At 39.1% G+C, this 17,717-nt stretch overlaps 1 protein-coding gene across 3 annotated transcripts in view; it reads left to right on the top strand.

Annotated features, from left to right (window-relative positions):
- Positions 1 to 17,160, top strand: part of LOC103478357 (RNA-binding motif, single-stranded-interacting protein 3) — a 149,767-nt gene extending 132,607 nt beyond the window's left edge. For all 3 annotated transcript variants that reach the window (XM_017309584.2, XM_008432132.3, XM_008432138.3), the window contains exons 11-14: positions 11,960 to 12,076; positions 12,485 to 12,571; positions 12,903 to 13,024; positions 14,132 to 17,160. In XM_017309584.2, coding sequence (XP_017165073.1) covers positions 11,960 to 12,076; positions 12,485 to 12,571; positions 12,903 to 13,024; positions 14,132 to 14,135 — 330 coding nt within the window. In that variant the 3' untranslated portion in view covers positions 14,136 to 17,160. The remainder of the gene's footprint in view (positions 1 to 11,959; positions 12,077 to 12,484; positions 12,572 to 12,902; positions 13,025 to 14,131) is intronic.
- The last annotated feature ends 557 nt before the right edge of the window (positions 17,161 to 17,717 follow it).

The raw sequence follows: 17,717 nt of genomic DNA, 5'->3' as shown, positions 1-17,717 counted from the left end.
GTTTTTTTATAGTTAACATTTTTAACTGAATAAACATAATAATGACCTTTTAGATTTAATAATAAACATTTCCACATATCATCTCCGATATCCACCGGACTCTCAGTTGCGCAATATGTCAGCTGTTTGGGATTCCCCTCTGTTCTTACGTCACCACGCTTTCTGATTGGCTACCTGTCGCATTCAACAGATTGTGTTCTCGGTCCCAGTCAGGGAAAACCCCACATGCTGCGATAAAAGGGCCAAGACAACCCAAATTGGGCATATTCAGTATTTAGTGGGAACACCAACATGCAGAAGCCTCATCTGACTTTTCATCCCCCCTCCCACTGCCCTCTCCCGGGCCGCAACAAAATGTCCAAGTCTTGACCGGTAAGTGGTAATAAACAGGTTGGCACCACTGATTTACCACATACTAGTAGCAGACACGAAGGATCAGCACTTTTACTGTTACAGTTCGGAAACTACTGTAATAAGTTCTGTTAAATCTAATCTTGGCAACTTTTTCTTTTTCAACCCTAATAAATGTGATATTCAATTGACCTGTTATGACTAGATTTTTGCGTGTCCGCCCCCGTCTGCAGCTGCTGCATTGTTATGGAAAACCTAGAGCGGCAGAGATATCTGAGGCTTAGATGTGCATGTTTACTGGTTTAACAAACAAAAAAAACTTTGGGGTTGTGGCTTATAGTCCGGTGTGGCTCATAGTTCGGAAAATACGGACTATAATCCTTCCTGGATTTTTTCTGTGAAGAACCCAGAGAGAGTTATTTGATTGTGCTTTCTGGAAAACGATATATTTTTTACATTTAGGCACTCCTGCAATTGTCTTTTTCTGTTTCACTTTTTCTGTTACAAACTGACTCCGGCCCCCCACTAGAGAAGGAAAAAGTTTGGGGACCCCTGCCTTAGAGGCTCCGGTATGCAAAATTTCTGCCAGATAAACTGTTTAGAGTGGTTGAATATTTGTTAATGCATATTTAGTGATGGCGATTGATTCAGGTTATAAACTCAAGATCTACAGCTAAGCTCTTGGCCTTGTCTCTGAGCTCTGAACATCTTGTTCTTGTAGATACTCCAGGTAGGCTTCAGGTATGGAATATGACAAACCTGGACGACGATGGTTTCCTGGTAGCTCCGTGCTTGATTCTTCTCAAATTCTTAGCTAGCGCCTTTTTTTTCCCCCCCTCAACATGTTACTTGCGATGCAGTAAAACATTTTATGGTTCTGTGATCACCCCGTCAATATCTTAGCAGCAGCTTCAAGAGTGCTGCATCTCTCTCAGAGACGTTTGGTCACTTTTGACAGTCAGTTAAATCTCTTCTTTTTTTTTTGGTCCATTTTGCACTTTCAAATAAATGTCCCATCTAATAATTTGGCAAACTGCTTGATATGACAGCTTAAGACTTGGAAGAAGTAAGACAGAGATAACAGGGAGGGAAGGCCGACGGCTTGTTGAAATAGAAAATAAATAGCAAAAGTGGGGCTTTGACAGTGCAAGGAAAAGGGAGAGAGACGCGCACAGAGAAAGGGGAGAGAGAAGGAAGGGATTACAAGGGATAAATCGGAACAAAGAAAGGAAAACTTCTGCAGAAGCATGTCTGGGCTGTGTGCGTTTTGCTCCCAAACCCCGTCTGTGCATCCGCAAAATCCCAATGCGAATACATGGGGGAAGGCTAGTCATTGTATTTCCTGGATCCAGAGCTCGGCAAATTAAAGCTGCGACGGAGAGAGAGAGAGAGAAACGGGGAAAGACACCGCAGTTTGAGTGGTAGCACAGGGTTTTTCTCTGCTGCGCCACGGTTAATAACTGCTAACTTTGATAAATGATGCACGCCACTTGACACATTTAGGCTGACACATTTATGCGGGCTTCTCATTTTCAGCCCATTGCAAACTCAGAGTTCTTGCACTCTCATTGCACAAATCTGCCAAATGTGCTGAGACGGACTTGGGCAAAAAAAGCATAGCGGGGCGCTCGTGAGCAATGGAGGAGTAGGCAGCGTTTCCCTCGAGCTCCTGCAAATTTGGAAATATATTTATCACTAACTTGACATTTGGGCAGTTTTACAACAGAGAGAGTAGTCTGGTCTTTATCTAACCGCACTAGGGCAGGATGAAAGCAAATTTGAGGACGCATTCCTCCAACAAGGACAAGAAAGCGAAAGAACCAGGCCTAGCCGCCCCGGATTCGCCTGAAGGTAGCTATCCGATGGCTAATGCTACCATTCTCGAGGCTATAAACTCTCTTCGCACAGAATTACAAGTCACCAAATTTGAAATTTGTCAGACAATAGACACTCGCATCGAAGAAGTGTCCACCACTATCAGAGGAGAACTCCTCAACCTCAAAACCGAGACTCAAAGTGCCATTCACGTCCTGAAAACGTCTAATGACCAACATGGCGCATCCATTGTTGAACTAGAGCGAGCGGCTACACAGTCAGCAGACGCGGTAACTATTCTCCAGTCAGAGGTAAAACGTCTACGCACAGAAATGAATCAGCTAACAGAAAAATACATGGATCTTGAAGGAAGGTCCAGAAGACAAAATGTACGGATTGCTATGTTAAGAGAAGGAGAAGAGAAAGGTGCAGAATTGAACGGATTCGTCTCGCAGCTTCTGAAAGACGTGCTAACTCTGGATGATTTACCGCTGGTGGACCGCGCTCATAGAGCTCTACGAAGGCGCCCAGACGACACGGGACCTCCTCGGGCGTTGGTTGTGAGACTCCACTATTACCGCGACGTTGCGATGATCCTCCGAAAGGCCATGACTCAGAGAGACCTCACCTATCGAGGGCAGAAGATCCGCATCTTTCCTGACTTCACCCCCGAGGTTGTGAAACGTAGAGCTGCATTTAACGGAGTCAGAGCACTTCTTCGGGACAAACCGGGAGTTCGGTATGGACTTTTGTATCCGGCGAAGCTGAGAGTGACTTTCGGAGGAACAGAAACAATGTTCACAGACGCGAAGGAAGCCCAGAAGTTCGCAGAGCTCCACTTTGGCGCCGAAGGAGACGATGCAGGCGATCCCGCTGCGGACAACTGACGCAGACATGGAGCGACCGGGCTCTGGTAGTACTCAATACCTGGACTGTTCTGTAATGTTTAACCGGCTAAGTTAATATAATATAATGTTTAGAAATCTCATTTTGCTCACTAATTGACTGCCTGAATATTGTTGACAATCTCGGGGGTTTGATATCCATAAATAGGCAGCTTATAGTTCCTGTTATGTTTTTTTTTTTCAGCAGCTGCCCATGTGTCAGTTTGGTGCTTGAATTTAATATTTTTGCAGAGCTTTTTTCAGCTTCTAATTTGGAGTTAAGAGTAAGGGAAGTTGTTAGGTTAACGTGTGTTTGTTGTGTGAGTGTTATGTTTAATCTTATTTTGTTTATTTCTATTTTTTTCTTTATAACTTCCTTAGAGGGGTCGCGCCTTACTTTGCAGGTTCTTCTTAGTATAGGCAAGACAGTAAGGGTTTTGTTTAAGGGGTTAGGATGGGACTTACTTACCATGTATAATCATCTTCATCACAGTTGCGAGGGATTCTATAATCTTTTTCATTTTAATCTGAGTTATGCAGGCTGATGCAACACAAACAAAGAAGGGGGGACAAGTTACTTTGGTCACATGGAATGTCAAAGGTTTGAATAACCCTGTGAAGAGGGGTAAGATACTAGCACATCTGAAGACATTGTCCAGCGACATAATCTTCCTTCAGGAAACCCACCTTAATAAGAATGAGTACATGAAACTGAGATGCAGGTGGACAGGGCAAGCTTATCATTCTACCTGTGCAGTGAGAGCTAGAGGCGTGGCGACATTATTCAAAAAAGGTACACCTTTTACCCATAAATCAACCATATCTGACAGGGAAGGCAGATATTTAATATTAGTTGGAGAATTGTATTCTGTTCCGATAACTCTGGTTAATATATATGGCCCCAACATAGACTCTCCTCTTTTTTACAAACATGTCTTATCCCAAATACCTGACATTTCAAAGACTAATCTAATCATTGGTGGGGACCTAAATCTTGTATTAGATCCATAGTTGGACCGTTCATCAACACGTAGAGCACCGGCCTCTAATGCTAGTATTTTCCTTAAGGAATATCTAAAGAATTCTAATTTGTTCGATAGCTGGAGAATATTTAACCCAAAGGGGAGAGCCTATTCGTTTCACTCAAACGTTCACAATGTGTACACACGAATTGATTATTTAATGATGGATGCAAAATTATTGCCCTATACAGGTGAAGTAAAATATCATAATATAACAATTTCAGATCACGCACCCCTTTCTCTAGATTTATATTTAGATAATTTAAACCAAATTGAAAGAACATGGAAATTAGACCCACAACTATTGAAAGAACCAGACTTCTGTAAGTTTATCAGAGAGCAGATTGGTTTTTTCTTTGAAAATAATGATCTTCCAGGAACGCCTCCTTCAGTACTGTGGGAAACTATGAAAGCCTATTTGAGGGGAAGTATTATATCTTTTCGAGCAGCAAAGAAGAAAAGGAATCGAACAGAGTTGGTGGATATAGAGCAACAAATTAGGCGTCTGGACAAGGACAATGCTACACTCCCATCTACAGAAACGCATAAAAAAATTCTTTCATTAAGATATAAATATAACCAATTATTGTCAGATCACATTACTAGAGCTTTTGTTTATACACGACAGAAATACTTTGAATTTGGGGAAAAACCTTATAAACTACTGGCAAGACAATTGAGGAAAATTGAAAGTGACCGCACAATTAACAAAATTAAATCAGAAAATGGGGAAATTTTAACCTCTCACAAAGACATTAATCATAGATTTAAACAATTTTATGAATCATTGTACTCATCCAAGGCTGTAAAAGATTACTTAAGTATACAAAAATTTTTGGATAATTGTAATCTCCCAATGTTAGCTCAAGAAGACGTGAGCTCTCTTAATGCAAACCTCTCATGCATAGATATCCAGGCTGCTATTAAAGCACTAAAAAGTGGTAAAACGGCTGGTCCCGACGGATACCCCGGGGAATTCTATAAAGAATTTGGTGACATTCTATCACCGTATTTGTTAAAAATGTACACCCAAGCAAACGCAGATAACATCTTACCGCCTACGATGAGAGAGGCCACTATAATACTAATACCAAAAAAAGATAAGGATCCTGTGGAAGTGGGTAATTACAGACCAATATCATTGTTGACCTATGATCAAAAGATACTAGCCAAAATCCTTGCTAATAGGCTGAGTTTAGTAATTGATAAATTAATTAATCCCGATCAGACCGGATTTATACCAAAGAGACATTCCTTCTTTAATTTACGACGCCTCTATAATGTGATCTATTCTCAGAGGGAGGAATCTTCTGATCTGGCTGTCCTTTCACTCGACGCCGAAAAGGCCTTTGACCAAATAGAATGGCCTTACCTTTTTGCGACCTTGAGAAGATACAATCTTGGTGAACATTTCGAAAAATGGTTAAAAATCCTTTATCATAAACCTTGTGCTAGAATTGTCACGAATAAGATACTATCTCCTGCATTCCAATTACATAGGGGCACCAGGCAAGGCTGCTCGTTATCACCTTTACTTTTTGCGTTAGCCATAGAACCACTGGCACAATCAATTCGTTCCAACCCCCTTATACAGGGATATATCACTAGAGGGACTATAAATAAAATTTCATTATACGCGGATGATATCCTATTGTTTGTAACCAATCTTCAAGGTACTATTCCAGCTGTCCTAGATACAATCTCTCAGTTTGGCAGGTTCTCAGGTTATAGGATCAATTGGTCTAAGAGTGAACTGATGCCAATTAAGCTCAAAGATTCATCTATCTTGGATTATATGCCCTTTAAAATTGCTAATGATAGGTTCACCTACCTTGGCATAGAGATTACTAAGGATTTTAGTTCACTTTATGAAGCGAATTTCTCCCCCCTTATGATAAAACTACAAAATAACATTCAGTTTTGGAGATCTCTCCCCATATCCCTGGTGGGAAGAACTAATGCAATAAAAATGGTTTTTCTCCCCCAGATCCTTTACCTGTTTCAAAATATTCCCATTTTTCTACCTAAGAAATTCTTTAAAAAACTTGATTCTATAATCATCCCATTCCTTTGGGACTATAAAACACACCGAATTAACAAAGCTCACCTTTGCAAGGCAAAATTGGAGGGCGGACTGGCCCTCCCAAATTATTCATTTTACTATTACTCTCGTGCGCTTTGCATTATTACAATTTGGCTACATCACAATTTTACACAACCCATTTGGGTTGCAATGGAAAAGGATGACTGCATGCCTCATGAAATTGGTGCTCTTAACAAGTACAGATACCTCGGCATACAACAATAACCGCATCATCCACAGTACTATACGCATTTGGAAACAGATAAAATCCCAATTCGGCATTGAGTATATGTCTACCTTATTACCAATAGCAAAAAATCCCTCATTTGTCCCTTCCACTTTAGATGCAGGTTATATAAAATGGAAAGATTTGGGGGTCAGGACGGTTGGTGATCTGTTGGTGGATGGTAACTTTGCCTCTTTCGCTCAACTTCAGGCCAAATTTGGACTCCACAAACACGATCATTTTAGATACCTACAGGTCAGGGCATATGTCAAAAAACATATGCACACTTTAGAGAATATAATACCTAATGAATTTGACAAACTCTTCAAGTTGGGTGGTGAGGAAGGACATTTAATCTCCCAGATTTACAATGTGTTGTTATCCAGATCCTCGCCGTCCACGCAGGGTCTTAAAATAGGCTGGGAGCAGGAACTGGGAACGGAGATAAGTATTGAACTCTGGAAGGCCGCTTTAGAGAATATACACAAGTGCTCTGCTAATTCTAGACACTGTCTTATTCAATTTAAAGTCATACACAGGCTTCATTATTGTAAGGCGAAGTTACATAAAATTTTCCCTGACACATACCCACTCTGTGACAAATGCCATGTTGAAGAAGCCACACTACTCCATTCTTATTTCTTGTGCACAAAATTAACCCCATTTTGGTCCGGCGTATTCAAAACTTTGTCAGATATGTTCCATACAGAGCTGAGGCTGGACCCATTTCTAATTGTACTTGGAGTTTCTGTTCAGTTTTCTCAATTTAATAAATAACAACAGCAATTATTATCTTATGCCTTTATCATAGCAAAAAAACTAGTGTTGATGTTTTGGAAGAAGGCAGAGGTTCCATCTGTTAAATTGTGGCTGGAAGAACTGGTAAGGCTCTCTCATTTGGAAAGAATTCGGTTTTCTTTAGCAAATAAATTAAAGCGTTTCAATAAAACTTGGCAACCCCTTCGGCAATATATTGATAACTCTATTTGAAATGGATTTAATTTGAACCTCGGTGTGATAAGATATAAGTCCTACGGAAAGGGGGGTGGGCGGGTCATGGGAATGTTCTTGTTTATTTATGTAGCTTCTGTTTTGTTTTTGTATTGTCTTTCTTATGTTTTATGTTCACATAAGGAAAATGAGGACAAATTTGTATTGCTGACACTGTGAGACCATGTTTGATCCCTCAATAAAAAGGTTGAAACAAAAAAGCATAGCGACTGACTAAATTAATGACTCATGAGCAGGTTAGGATTAACGAGAAGTAAACAGAGTTGAATCCTCTTTTTTGACAGCTTCAGAAGGAAAGTACACATAGGCATACACACACACACACCTGCTCACATTCAGGATTCAGGAGCTTTATGTTCATTCTTTCTGAGATTAAGTGAGAAGCACAAACATTAAACACACCAAAACACACTTTAAGCAGCGCTTTAAAGACTGTGTTTCCAAGTACTGGATGAATGCTAGGATTACTTTAACTGCCTGTCTTTACAACTTATTCAACTTAAGGTAAGAAGATGTCCTTCTGCATAATTACTTACAAATCCTCATACAGGAAATTAATGCATCGCCTTAACCGTCCATTGGAAAAAAAAAGAAAATGCTGCTTATTTGAGAGGCCTGAAATTAGACATGTGAGGATTTCAGATTTCACCAAGTTAAAATACCAAAATTAGTCATTTGGATGCACGGGAACTTTAATGCCCAGAGTTTATATTCCGTCATTACTAAGTAATGAGCGCATGTCAACAATATGACACAAGATGTTGAGATTTAAAAAAACATCCAAAGGTTTTAAGCCACCGGCCGTTGAGGACTGGAGTTTGAGACCCCTGGATTAAAGGCTGTATTTTTCTACATTTTTTAGTGCGATAACTTTTTTTTTTTTACATATCTACCAAAAAGGCCAGTGTGTTTACCTGTGCCTGTACCCAAAACTTCTTACTCTTTTTTTTTATATATATACTTACATCCTGCTTGTGCCAGTCATGCATGCATGCAGCTGCGTGTGGAAACTACCTCCAAGCAATTTCTGTTCTGCAGATCACCTTTGCTACTGTGTGTATAAACAGAGACAGCAAGGGTGTGTTTTCAATGTGGAAAAGGAAGTTTTAGGAACAACAAAACCACCTGGACATAAAACCACACTAGCTAGGGAGGGAACATGCTTACACAGAAAGGAGTCCTGACAAAACAGCAGCAGCTTTTCTTTCTGTTTTACTACATCCTGGGATGCTACTATTCCTAATAGTGTGTCTTTGAAGCTGCATAGTGCCTGCAGCACACAGGGCTTAAAACATTTGAAATAGGTAAGCCTTCAGCTTGTCGGGCATAAGTTCTTTAAATGAATGCAGACAAAGAAAGAGGAGAAAACACGAGAAAGGAACAGAAACGAGTGAGCCGATCCAAGGTGGAAGGGGATTTGCTTCCCGGCCTGTCGTGCTCAGGGAGAAGATTCATGTCTGTCGGCCTCGCTCGTCCATTTATTACCCCAGCAGCAACGCCTGACGCATGAAAACTTTAACACGTACACATGCTCTACAGCGCATAATTAGACTCATCACATTCCAGCTAATGCTTTGTGTCCACGTTGAGGCACATGCAGAGATAGCCCGTTTAACTCGTGTACAGCTATAAATCAAAGCGGGCAGTTACTCATTATGGCTCTCCTTCTTCTTTGTGCGGCTCCCTCTTCCTCTGTGGGAACCTGCTGTGAGACTGAATGCAGAGGAAGAAAAAGTCATTATGACAGCAATCAGTTTATTGAGGTGCATAAAAACCACAGTTGTTAGCCCGGATTGTGTTTGGTAAATCTGACTGGCAGATTTACCAAAGAGATTTAATCCAGATTTTTATTTTTTTAACTCTTCTTCTTCTTCTTTCTTCCAGGAAATCTGTTGATGCATTTGTTAGCATTCCTTGGTGTCCCATAGAGACATGGTGATTAATTAGATTGTGATTCTGGGTAGCTATAACTACGCGGCTGTAGTCCTCAAACAGATCGCCTTGTAAATACAGCAGCTACTTCGACATGCTAAGCACCGCTGTTCACAGCTCTGGTAATCTTTGTCTATAATGTTCATGAGGGTAAGCTGTTTTTCACATGAAAACATTCGAAACGGCTTGTGTGTCCGATTGTAGGTGCATCTTTTTGTTTAACAGTGCTTTTAAGCCTCTACAGAGCAGCTCGTTTAGTGTGTCAAACGGCTTGGGCCTGAAATGCCAAACTTCTTCAACCCTGCCTCAACACGCATCCATGGAGGCGCTGACGGCTCGGCTCCCCGGAACAACGCCGGCGCACATATCCGCTGATGCCGTCTGTTCCTACGGGGAGTGTAGTTAAACAGTTGTGTTTACATCTGCTGTTATGTTGTCAGGCATGCCAGCGCACACTGTAAGAAGTCTCATATTAAGTCTTTTTTTTGCAGAGCAGCACAGGCTGTAGCCGCGCCATACTGGAGAAACACAGCTTAGAGCATCAAGGTGTTAGACGGCATCAAAGCCCTTCGCATTCAGGAGATTTACTGTAAAAGCCACTCTCCTCCTTTCAGCAAGAAGGTGCTGTGAAGCCTGCCGAGCGAGCCAGCTGACTTGTTTTATTTCCGTGCACAAAGTCGAAACATTTGTAGTCATCAAGTTTAACAAGACCTGGGAGTCCGAACATCTTTTTCCTGGCTGTATTTAGACAATTACAACCAGCTCTTATCCCGGCAGTCAAAGTGGGGTTTTCACACACACCGCAAAGAACGAGCCGGACGAAGAAAGAGAAGAAATCAGCCGTGTTTTTCGAAAGTCAGAGATAAAATTTTTTTTTTTTTAAACTCATGTATATAATAGGAGAACTTGTAAATTCCACACAGAATAACTTGAATTGATTTTCAGACTTCATTCATGCTGTAACCCACCATTCCACCATGTAGCCCTTTACTCGACTTGTATTTGCTATTTTAATTTACAGAGTTTGCAGAACATATTTTGTTCTTTTTTTTTTTTGCCCGTGTTACTGCGTCCTATATCTTTATCCTTCCACTTAACAATTTTGCACTCCTGTGTATTTGTCTGAATCGCTCTTTCTGAATGAAGAACACTGAAGTAAAGCACAGAAGTTTTAAAAAAGAACATTTCAAAGGCTATTGATACAGATAATAGTAACACAGGACAAAAAAGAACTGTGGCCTTTGCTGGGCCTCTCATGAACAAGGAGGAAGTTTTCTTGAAGCGACTCCAGGCAGTTTAGGTGCATGCTAACCATTATCTCTTTGTTCAGGAGTGTCTGTTTCTGTTTTACAGAATAATTCATATTGGTTTCTTTTTGGGAATCTGATCTGGCTCACTTATAAAGTGCAGACTCTGGCGTGACTGAGTATGTAACCCTGGAGCTAAACAGATGGTGCTATTGACTGCATAACAATGAATTGTGAAGCAAAAGAGAAACTGTGATGAAGGGCGGGGAGGGCCGCCCTTAAACACATGAGAGAAGGTGAAGTTGCCACGCTGTCTAGCATAGTTAATTTGCTCCAACCCTGTCAGTTCTAGGACCTTAATTTGTGTGTTTTAGTTGTTTAGACAGCCACTGCTTTTGTTTTTCAGTGTTGGAAATATGAGTAAAATACTTTGAATTAGCTTCAAGTCATCTACCCATTTTCTATACATGCTTGTCCTTGTAGGGTTGCAAGGAGGGCCTGCTGACTATAACAATGGTTAATGGGTGAAAGGCGGGATACACCCAGGACAGTTCACCAGTCCGTAGCAGGGCAACACAGAGACACAAAGGACAAACAACTATTCACACACACTAAAAACCTAAGGACAATGTAGAATAACCGTTTAATCATGTCTTGTTTTTGTACTGTGAGAGGAAGCCAGAGTACGCAGAAACAACATGCACAATCCATGTAGGCCAAGATTCGAACCCAGGACCTTCTTACTGCAAGACAACAACTTTAAGGGCACGTCTCCTCTGATCAAAGAATCATAAATTCATTCATTGATTGTCCACACCACAAACCCGGGTTATGGTCATGAAGGACAAGAAGCAAACTTTGTTGAATGAATAGAATGATTAGTTATGTTTTATCCAAAGGGTCAGAGCAAAGATGTTGAGGATAAGACCTTAAACCTTAGTTAGTCTTGATATTGGGTTAAATCACTGATTCATATTCTGACATGACAGATATGACTGATACCGTTCTCTTGTACCAATATCTTCAAGAATAAAATGTCAGCCACAATCGTTCTTAGATTCCTCTCTACATTAAGCAGAGATTTCACTTTTATGTTACAGGCTTAGTTTGAGATTTAAAGTCATTTAAGGTTACAATCCTCTTGTCATCTCTGTGTCTTTTCATTCCTATATGCATGTATGTATGTATGTTCATACATATGTATTTATGTATGTATGTTCATACATATGTATTTATGTATGTATGAACATATGTATGTATGTTAATACATACATATATTTAGGGATGTGAAATACAGTGGAGTGATTTGACTCCACTGTATTTATTTTTTCATAACTAAAATCCACAATATTGAGAAAAGCCCTGAATGCTCTGTTCTTCTTCACCAGGGCGCTGTGATCACCCCAGCAACGGCCATAGAGCCCAGCTTGTCTCTTCACCCATCCAGTGTCATGGCTCCTCTCACCCAGCAGATGAACCACCTCTCTCTGGGCCCCACAGGCACCGTGAGTCTCTCTTCCAACATATTTCTCTGAACATGTTGAACACACGATCCGCACAATAACCCACGGCAGAGGCAGCGTCATGCCACGGAGACAGTGAAGTCGGTCAGATTTGATGGGGGAGAGGATGAAGCTAACCACAGAGTTGGCTGGTGGCTGGTGTGGAAGTTTACTTTGCAACATGACAGTTGTTCTAAAACAAACGGGCAAGACTCGCATTAGACTCTTGTCACACAGTCAAGCATACTTTCAAATTACACTTTTTTTTTTTGAAGCTCTTGCAAACCTTGTTGTTTTATTTCTCACATTTGGCTGCTAGCAATTAACTACAAATCCAAAGAGAGATTGTAACATGTTTGCACCAGGCTGTACGTATTGTTTCACCGTGTGCCCCGCCTTGTGTCTCTGCAGTACATCTCTGCTGCAGCGGCTGCTCCTATGCAAGGAACCTACATTCCCCAGTACACTGCAGTGCCTGCCTCTGCTATTACAGTGGATGTAAGATGTTTGTTAACCCTACTGTGCAGGAAGATTTAGATGATCATTTTAAACAGTATTTTTTACAATTTCAAATGTGTGGAATTTTGAAGTCATTTAGAGTTGCTAATTTTAATAGGGGTGAAAAATACACATTACATTCACGTTGTCACAAATTAATTCTAAAAGTTAGAATTACTTTACTTTCCATGAACTAAGCAAGTTATAAGTTGAATATGTGGTTAACTTATTTATCCAAGGCTGAAAAATTTGGGTTGGAAAAAAATGCTCACAACGCTCTCACTGCAGCAATTTACTTTGACCTCCTTTCTTCCACTCTGTGTCCAATCAGGGTGTGGTGACAGACCCATCTCCACAGACAACTGCCCCCTCCTCACAGGATGCCAGCGGGCAGCAGCCTTTATCAGTGGAGAGTTCAGCAGACCATGCCACAGCCTACTCCTACCAGACAAAGTGAGTTTACAAAAAGAAAAAAATCATTAATATTTTCTCATCTAAATACAACGAAAACCTAAAAGTGCCAAATTGTTTGGACAAATAAGCTCTGAACCTGAATTGTAGTGACAGATAACATGACAAACATTTATTAGCTAATTATATCTTTAGATAATTGTCCAATGTTTTTGATATGTGGGCATAAATATGTTAAAATTTATTGTTTTGTGTTTTTTTTATCTGCTAATCAATAAACTAAGCATGTAATGCTCCAATTAAGGTTACAAAGTAGTTAGGTTCTTGTAGGAAAGCAACTTGCTAATCTATTAATCACAACTGGACCATCCAGTCCTTCTTTTGCTTTAAATTCTCTTTGATTTAGTAATGAAAACCATCTCTGCAGATCATTTTTATGCGACAGAAGTGTAGTAGTGTGCTTTAGCCCCTTGCTAACTCCATGAGTATTTCTTCTGACCATCGGGTAAACTGTAGCTTTCACTAATTGCGAGCAAATTTAATAGTGATTAACTATCTAATGTCTAATTTATGTGTAGACTCACTTCGGCATAAAAAGATAATTTTTTGACTGGTCATCTGTATATTTTGCTCAAACTGCTTCAGAGGTTGGTTTTATATATATATATATATATATATATATATATATATATATATATATATATATATATATATATATATTCTTGCACCTGGTCAACACTTCACTTTCTTGAGAGTTTCTGAATTGACAGGGGAGAGAAAGTAAACTGTGGGGGAAAAAAAATGTTTGCAACAAATTAGATGCAGATGCTCTAAGATACCTATAAAACCTAGACTCAATATTTTAGAAAACAACAAATGTAATGTACTAAATTGAAAGTTTTTTTCTACTTCCATTCAACTGAAAGCCAATCAGTGTGGAAACAGATTGTTTCATGAGCAAAATTACAAAGCTAAACTGGAGATTTTTTTTTATTTTGCTCATAACTCCGTCATTCTTTCTATCACTCCTCTTTATGGTGTTTATCTCGTTTTCGCCGCCTCAGTAACTTGATTTTATTTCCGTCTAGCTGCGTTCCTGAAAAAAAGTCTTGGTCATCTAGTTTTTTCTGACTTCTCTGTCTCCTTCAGGTAACTGGTGGGAGCCATTGTTGCAATGCCTTCAGAAGGACTGCACGACGGAGCCGGAGAGAGATGGAGAATCAAAACATGACAGAGGACAAAAACACAGCAGTGAGGTGGACATGGCAGACAGGAAAATGCTTCCACTGTGCACAGGAACCAAATAAATGAAGAAAAAAAAACATATGCTATATTTTATAGCTGTTTGAACCAAGACAAAGACAGCTAAAAAAAAAATAAAATAAAAAAAGAATGTTTGTTGAACTACAAGACAATGGAATCAATCACAGTCCAAGACTGATTTGATCACTTTTCACCTTGAGACTGGACTTTCCCCTCTGGAGGGGTAAAAAAAAAAAACTATATAAAAGACTGAAATCAAAACTCAACCAACTGTAAAGAAAAAAAAAAGAAAACATTTGAATGTGCAGGTAGAATTTTTGACTTTTTTATTAAAAAATAAAGGAAGCAATGTCGAGGAGAAAACAGACTGTCTTCCTCTGATATGAAGCTCTGTTTTTCTTTTTCTTTTATTATTTGAGTAGTTTTTTAGAAAATCAATGTTTTCTTAAATTCTTATTGCCTTAATTTTCTCAGACTTTGGGGGAAAAAAAAGACTCCATAGTGTTAAATTCTTTTTAAAAATGATGAAAGTGTGTTGTGGGAGTCTCAGAGAGGAAATCTACAAAGCTATCTGTACAGGTTTTAAAAACAAAAAGATATTACAATAGTTTGAAGATGACAAGTGGTGAAGTGCAAAAAAGGTCGATGGATTAGATGGACAAAAAAAGACTTTAAGTGGCTTGTTGAAAGAGTTGATCCGCGGCTTCCTGGGCAATGTGGTTTGGTCTGACGGTGGGATCAAATCTCAGTTTCTCCGCCACATTGTCTCATTTTCAGGTTTTGTTGTTCTTTTCATTGCAGTCCAAATGTTCTTGTTTGTGTGCTTTGTTTGTCTCACAACATAGAGAAATGGAAAACTTCATCAACAACCAAATTGAAGAAAAGGGAAAAAAAAAATTAGGGTTTATAAATGTGTGATAAGCAATAGTTTGAGTAAAGCTGTCGACAGTTTCTTGAGTCTTTCTTAACGGTTGAACAAACGCTGCCGATGGCATATTTTATACCAAAGACGAAGAAATTATGTAGAGAAGAGATCTTCCTTGTTGTTTGTTCAACTCTTTAACCTTTTAAAAGTGAAACACATTCTTGCTTATCATGGTTTTAGTGGAAGAGAGTCCCCAACGCAGCTTGTGAGATTAAAATAAAATATGCAGTAGGTCTTTAAGTCGGCTGCCTCAACGAGAAGAGCAGCTTAGTTTGCCGTGATGTTGAGTTCAGTGACGATTGAAGAGAACCGTTGTTCTCGACAGAGCGGAGGCTTATAATGAGGTGGCTGAGTTGCTGAAATTAAATCCTTGTTTGCTAAAGTACTACAGATTTCATTAACGCAATTTGGAATGCAAACTCTGATTTGCACAGATAACTTTGTTTGTTTAAAATGTGGCACTGTGGAGCAGTTATAGGCCGCCAGCATCTTACCTCCAGAAGACAGCGACCAAAAGTAAAACTGAATCCCTCAATGCTAACAGAAAACAAAAAATGTTTGTCATTTCACTGAATGAAAAGTTATATATTTTTATTGATTACGTTCTGTTTTTTTGTTGTTGTTTTTTTTTATCTGGTTTCTGATATCAAGTGATCACTGAAAGGTTTATCTAAAGGAATATGTTGCAGTCATATGTACATGAGGGAATAAGATTTTAATATATTGATAAAATAGGATATACATATAAATCTACGTTACTAACCAAAGTCATGCGATGCATTTTCAGGCAAGACAAGTATGGTTTTTTTTTTTAAGGAAAAAAAAGTCAAATACTTTTAGGAATATTATATTACAAGCAGATGACATTTTATGGGAGATTATACATTTTAAAGCACTCTTTAAGGAGGGCATTGACATGGATTAGTTGCATGACGCAAAACATTTGAGTAATGTTTTTTTATAGCTGCAAACATGCAAAAATAATTTACCTGAACTCTCAAAAGAGAGCAATTATTTTAGCACTAACCTTTATTTCTTAATTATAATTCACCCCAGTTTCTGCAAACTGAGATTACTCTGGTCGCTGTCTTCTGCAGTTGAGACACTGACTACACATACTGACGTGCCATTCAGAACCCACTTTAAACAAGCAGAACTCGTTCTGTAAAACAATCCGTTTTGTCTGTCTTGCCAAACACACGTAATCTGTAAACACCAGTGACCTCTATCAGACAAACGGGCACTTCTGCAGAACAAAACAGTTTCAGCTTATGAACACTCTTCTACAAGGGCAATATTTTTTGTGCAACTTTTTTTTCTTTTTTTTTTACTGTTATTTGACAATTACTTATATTTGAGCTGCTAAACACTTTTCAGTATTGAGGAAAGAGGGTGTCCTGTGTTGTGTATGTGTGTGGGGGGGAAAATGCACCATTGAAATACAGCAACTGATTATTTTAAGGCAGAATGAAGACTAAAGAATAAAACATGAACAAAACATTTGTTCTGAGTACGAGTGCATCAGATGAGTGGAAAGTAAGTAGGAGAAGAAGAGTACGTGTTGGGGTTCACACTGGTTCTGAGTCCACATCCATCTAGGCCGACATCACTCTGGATGGAGGTTAAAAGACAAAATGAATGGAAAAAAGGTGATTTTTTTTTTTTTTTACCAAAACTAAGCAGATACAAACTTCTCATGGAAAATAAACTATCAGAAACAAAAGAGGAGGCCGAGGAAACAAAGGTAATATTTATGAGGTGATTTCTTTTTTTTTTTTTTTTGTACAGGCGTGTAAAAGAAGATGCAAAACTTTGAGGATGCTATTTTTTTATTTGCTTGGTCACATGCCTCCAATGTCTTTCAAAGTTGTGATTTTGAGTGTCTGTAGAACCAGTGGGTGTTGCTGTAGTTTCACACGTGTGTTTTTTTGTTTGTTTTTGTTTTTCTTTTTTGACAAAACTTTCAATAAATTTTTTTTTTTTATAAAAACAGCCAGTGCCCACATTTCTTAATGACTTTTGCAGCATGTTACCACTAGGGTGCAGCATTGTTTTCTGCATACAGACTAAAGGCAGGTTTATTGCATGTGCAGGCATACTGCTTCAAGCAGTCATCAGTTTAACTCATCTAGAGTTATTTGAACAAGAGATTGAGTAGTTTTCACACTTGGAAGAGTCAAAGATAATCAATTTCTTGTTGGATAACTTGAAACTAACTAATACCAATTGTGAAAAGGACCAAATAGACTCGGCACAGTGTTGCTTCAACTCCGTCAAATGTGTTGTGTGCTCAAATTAAAACCATGCAGCAGTTTATTATATCCTGTTTTCATAGGAATCATCCTATTTTGGGTAATTAGAGTGTTTTCAAGATTGTTGGTCATTACCACAGCAAAATATTTTGTGTATTGGTGGGTTGCCTCTGTTTTTTTCATGTGTTTTCTACAATTTACAATAAACTGAAAGGTTTGTTGTAAGGTTGCATACATAGTTTGGCAGTGCTACTTTCTGTGAAGTGATTAAATAGTGTACATCTGTGACTGCAAG

The sequence above is a fragment of the Poecilia reticulata genome, chromosome 16 (assembly GCF_904066995.2).
Source record: "Poecilia reticulata chromosome 16, P_reticulata-male-v2, whole genome shotgun sequence".
Taxonomy (NCBI): Eukaryota; Metazoa; Chordata; class Actinopteri; order Cyprinodontiformes; family Poeciliidae; genus Poecilia; species Poecilia reticulata.
Note: the sequence above shows the minus strand (reverse complement) of the source record. Positions and strands in the feature narration are given on the sequence as shown.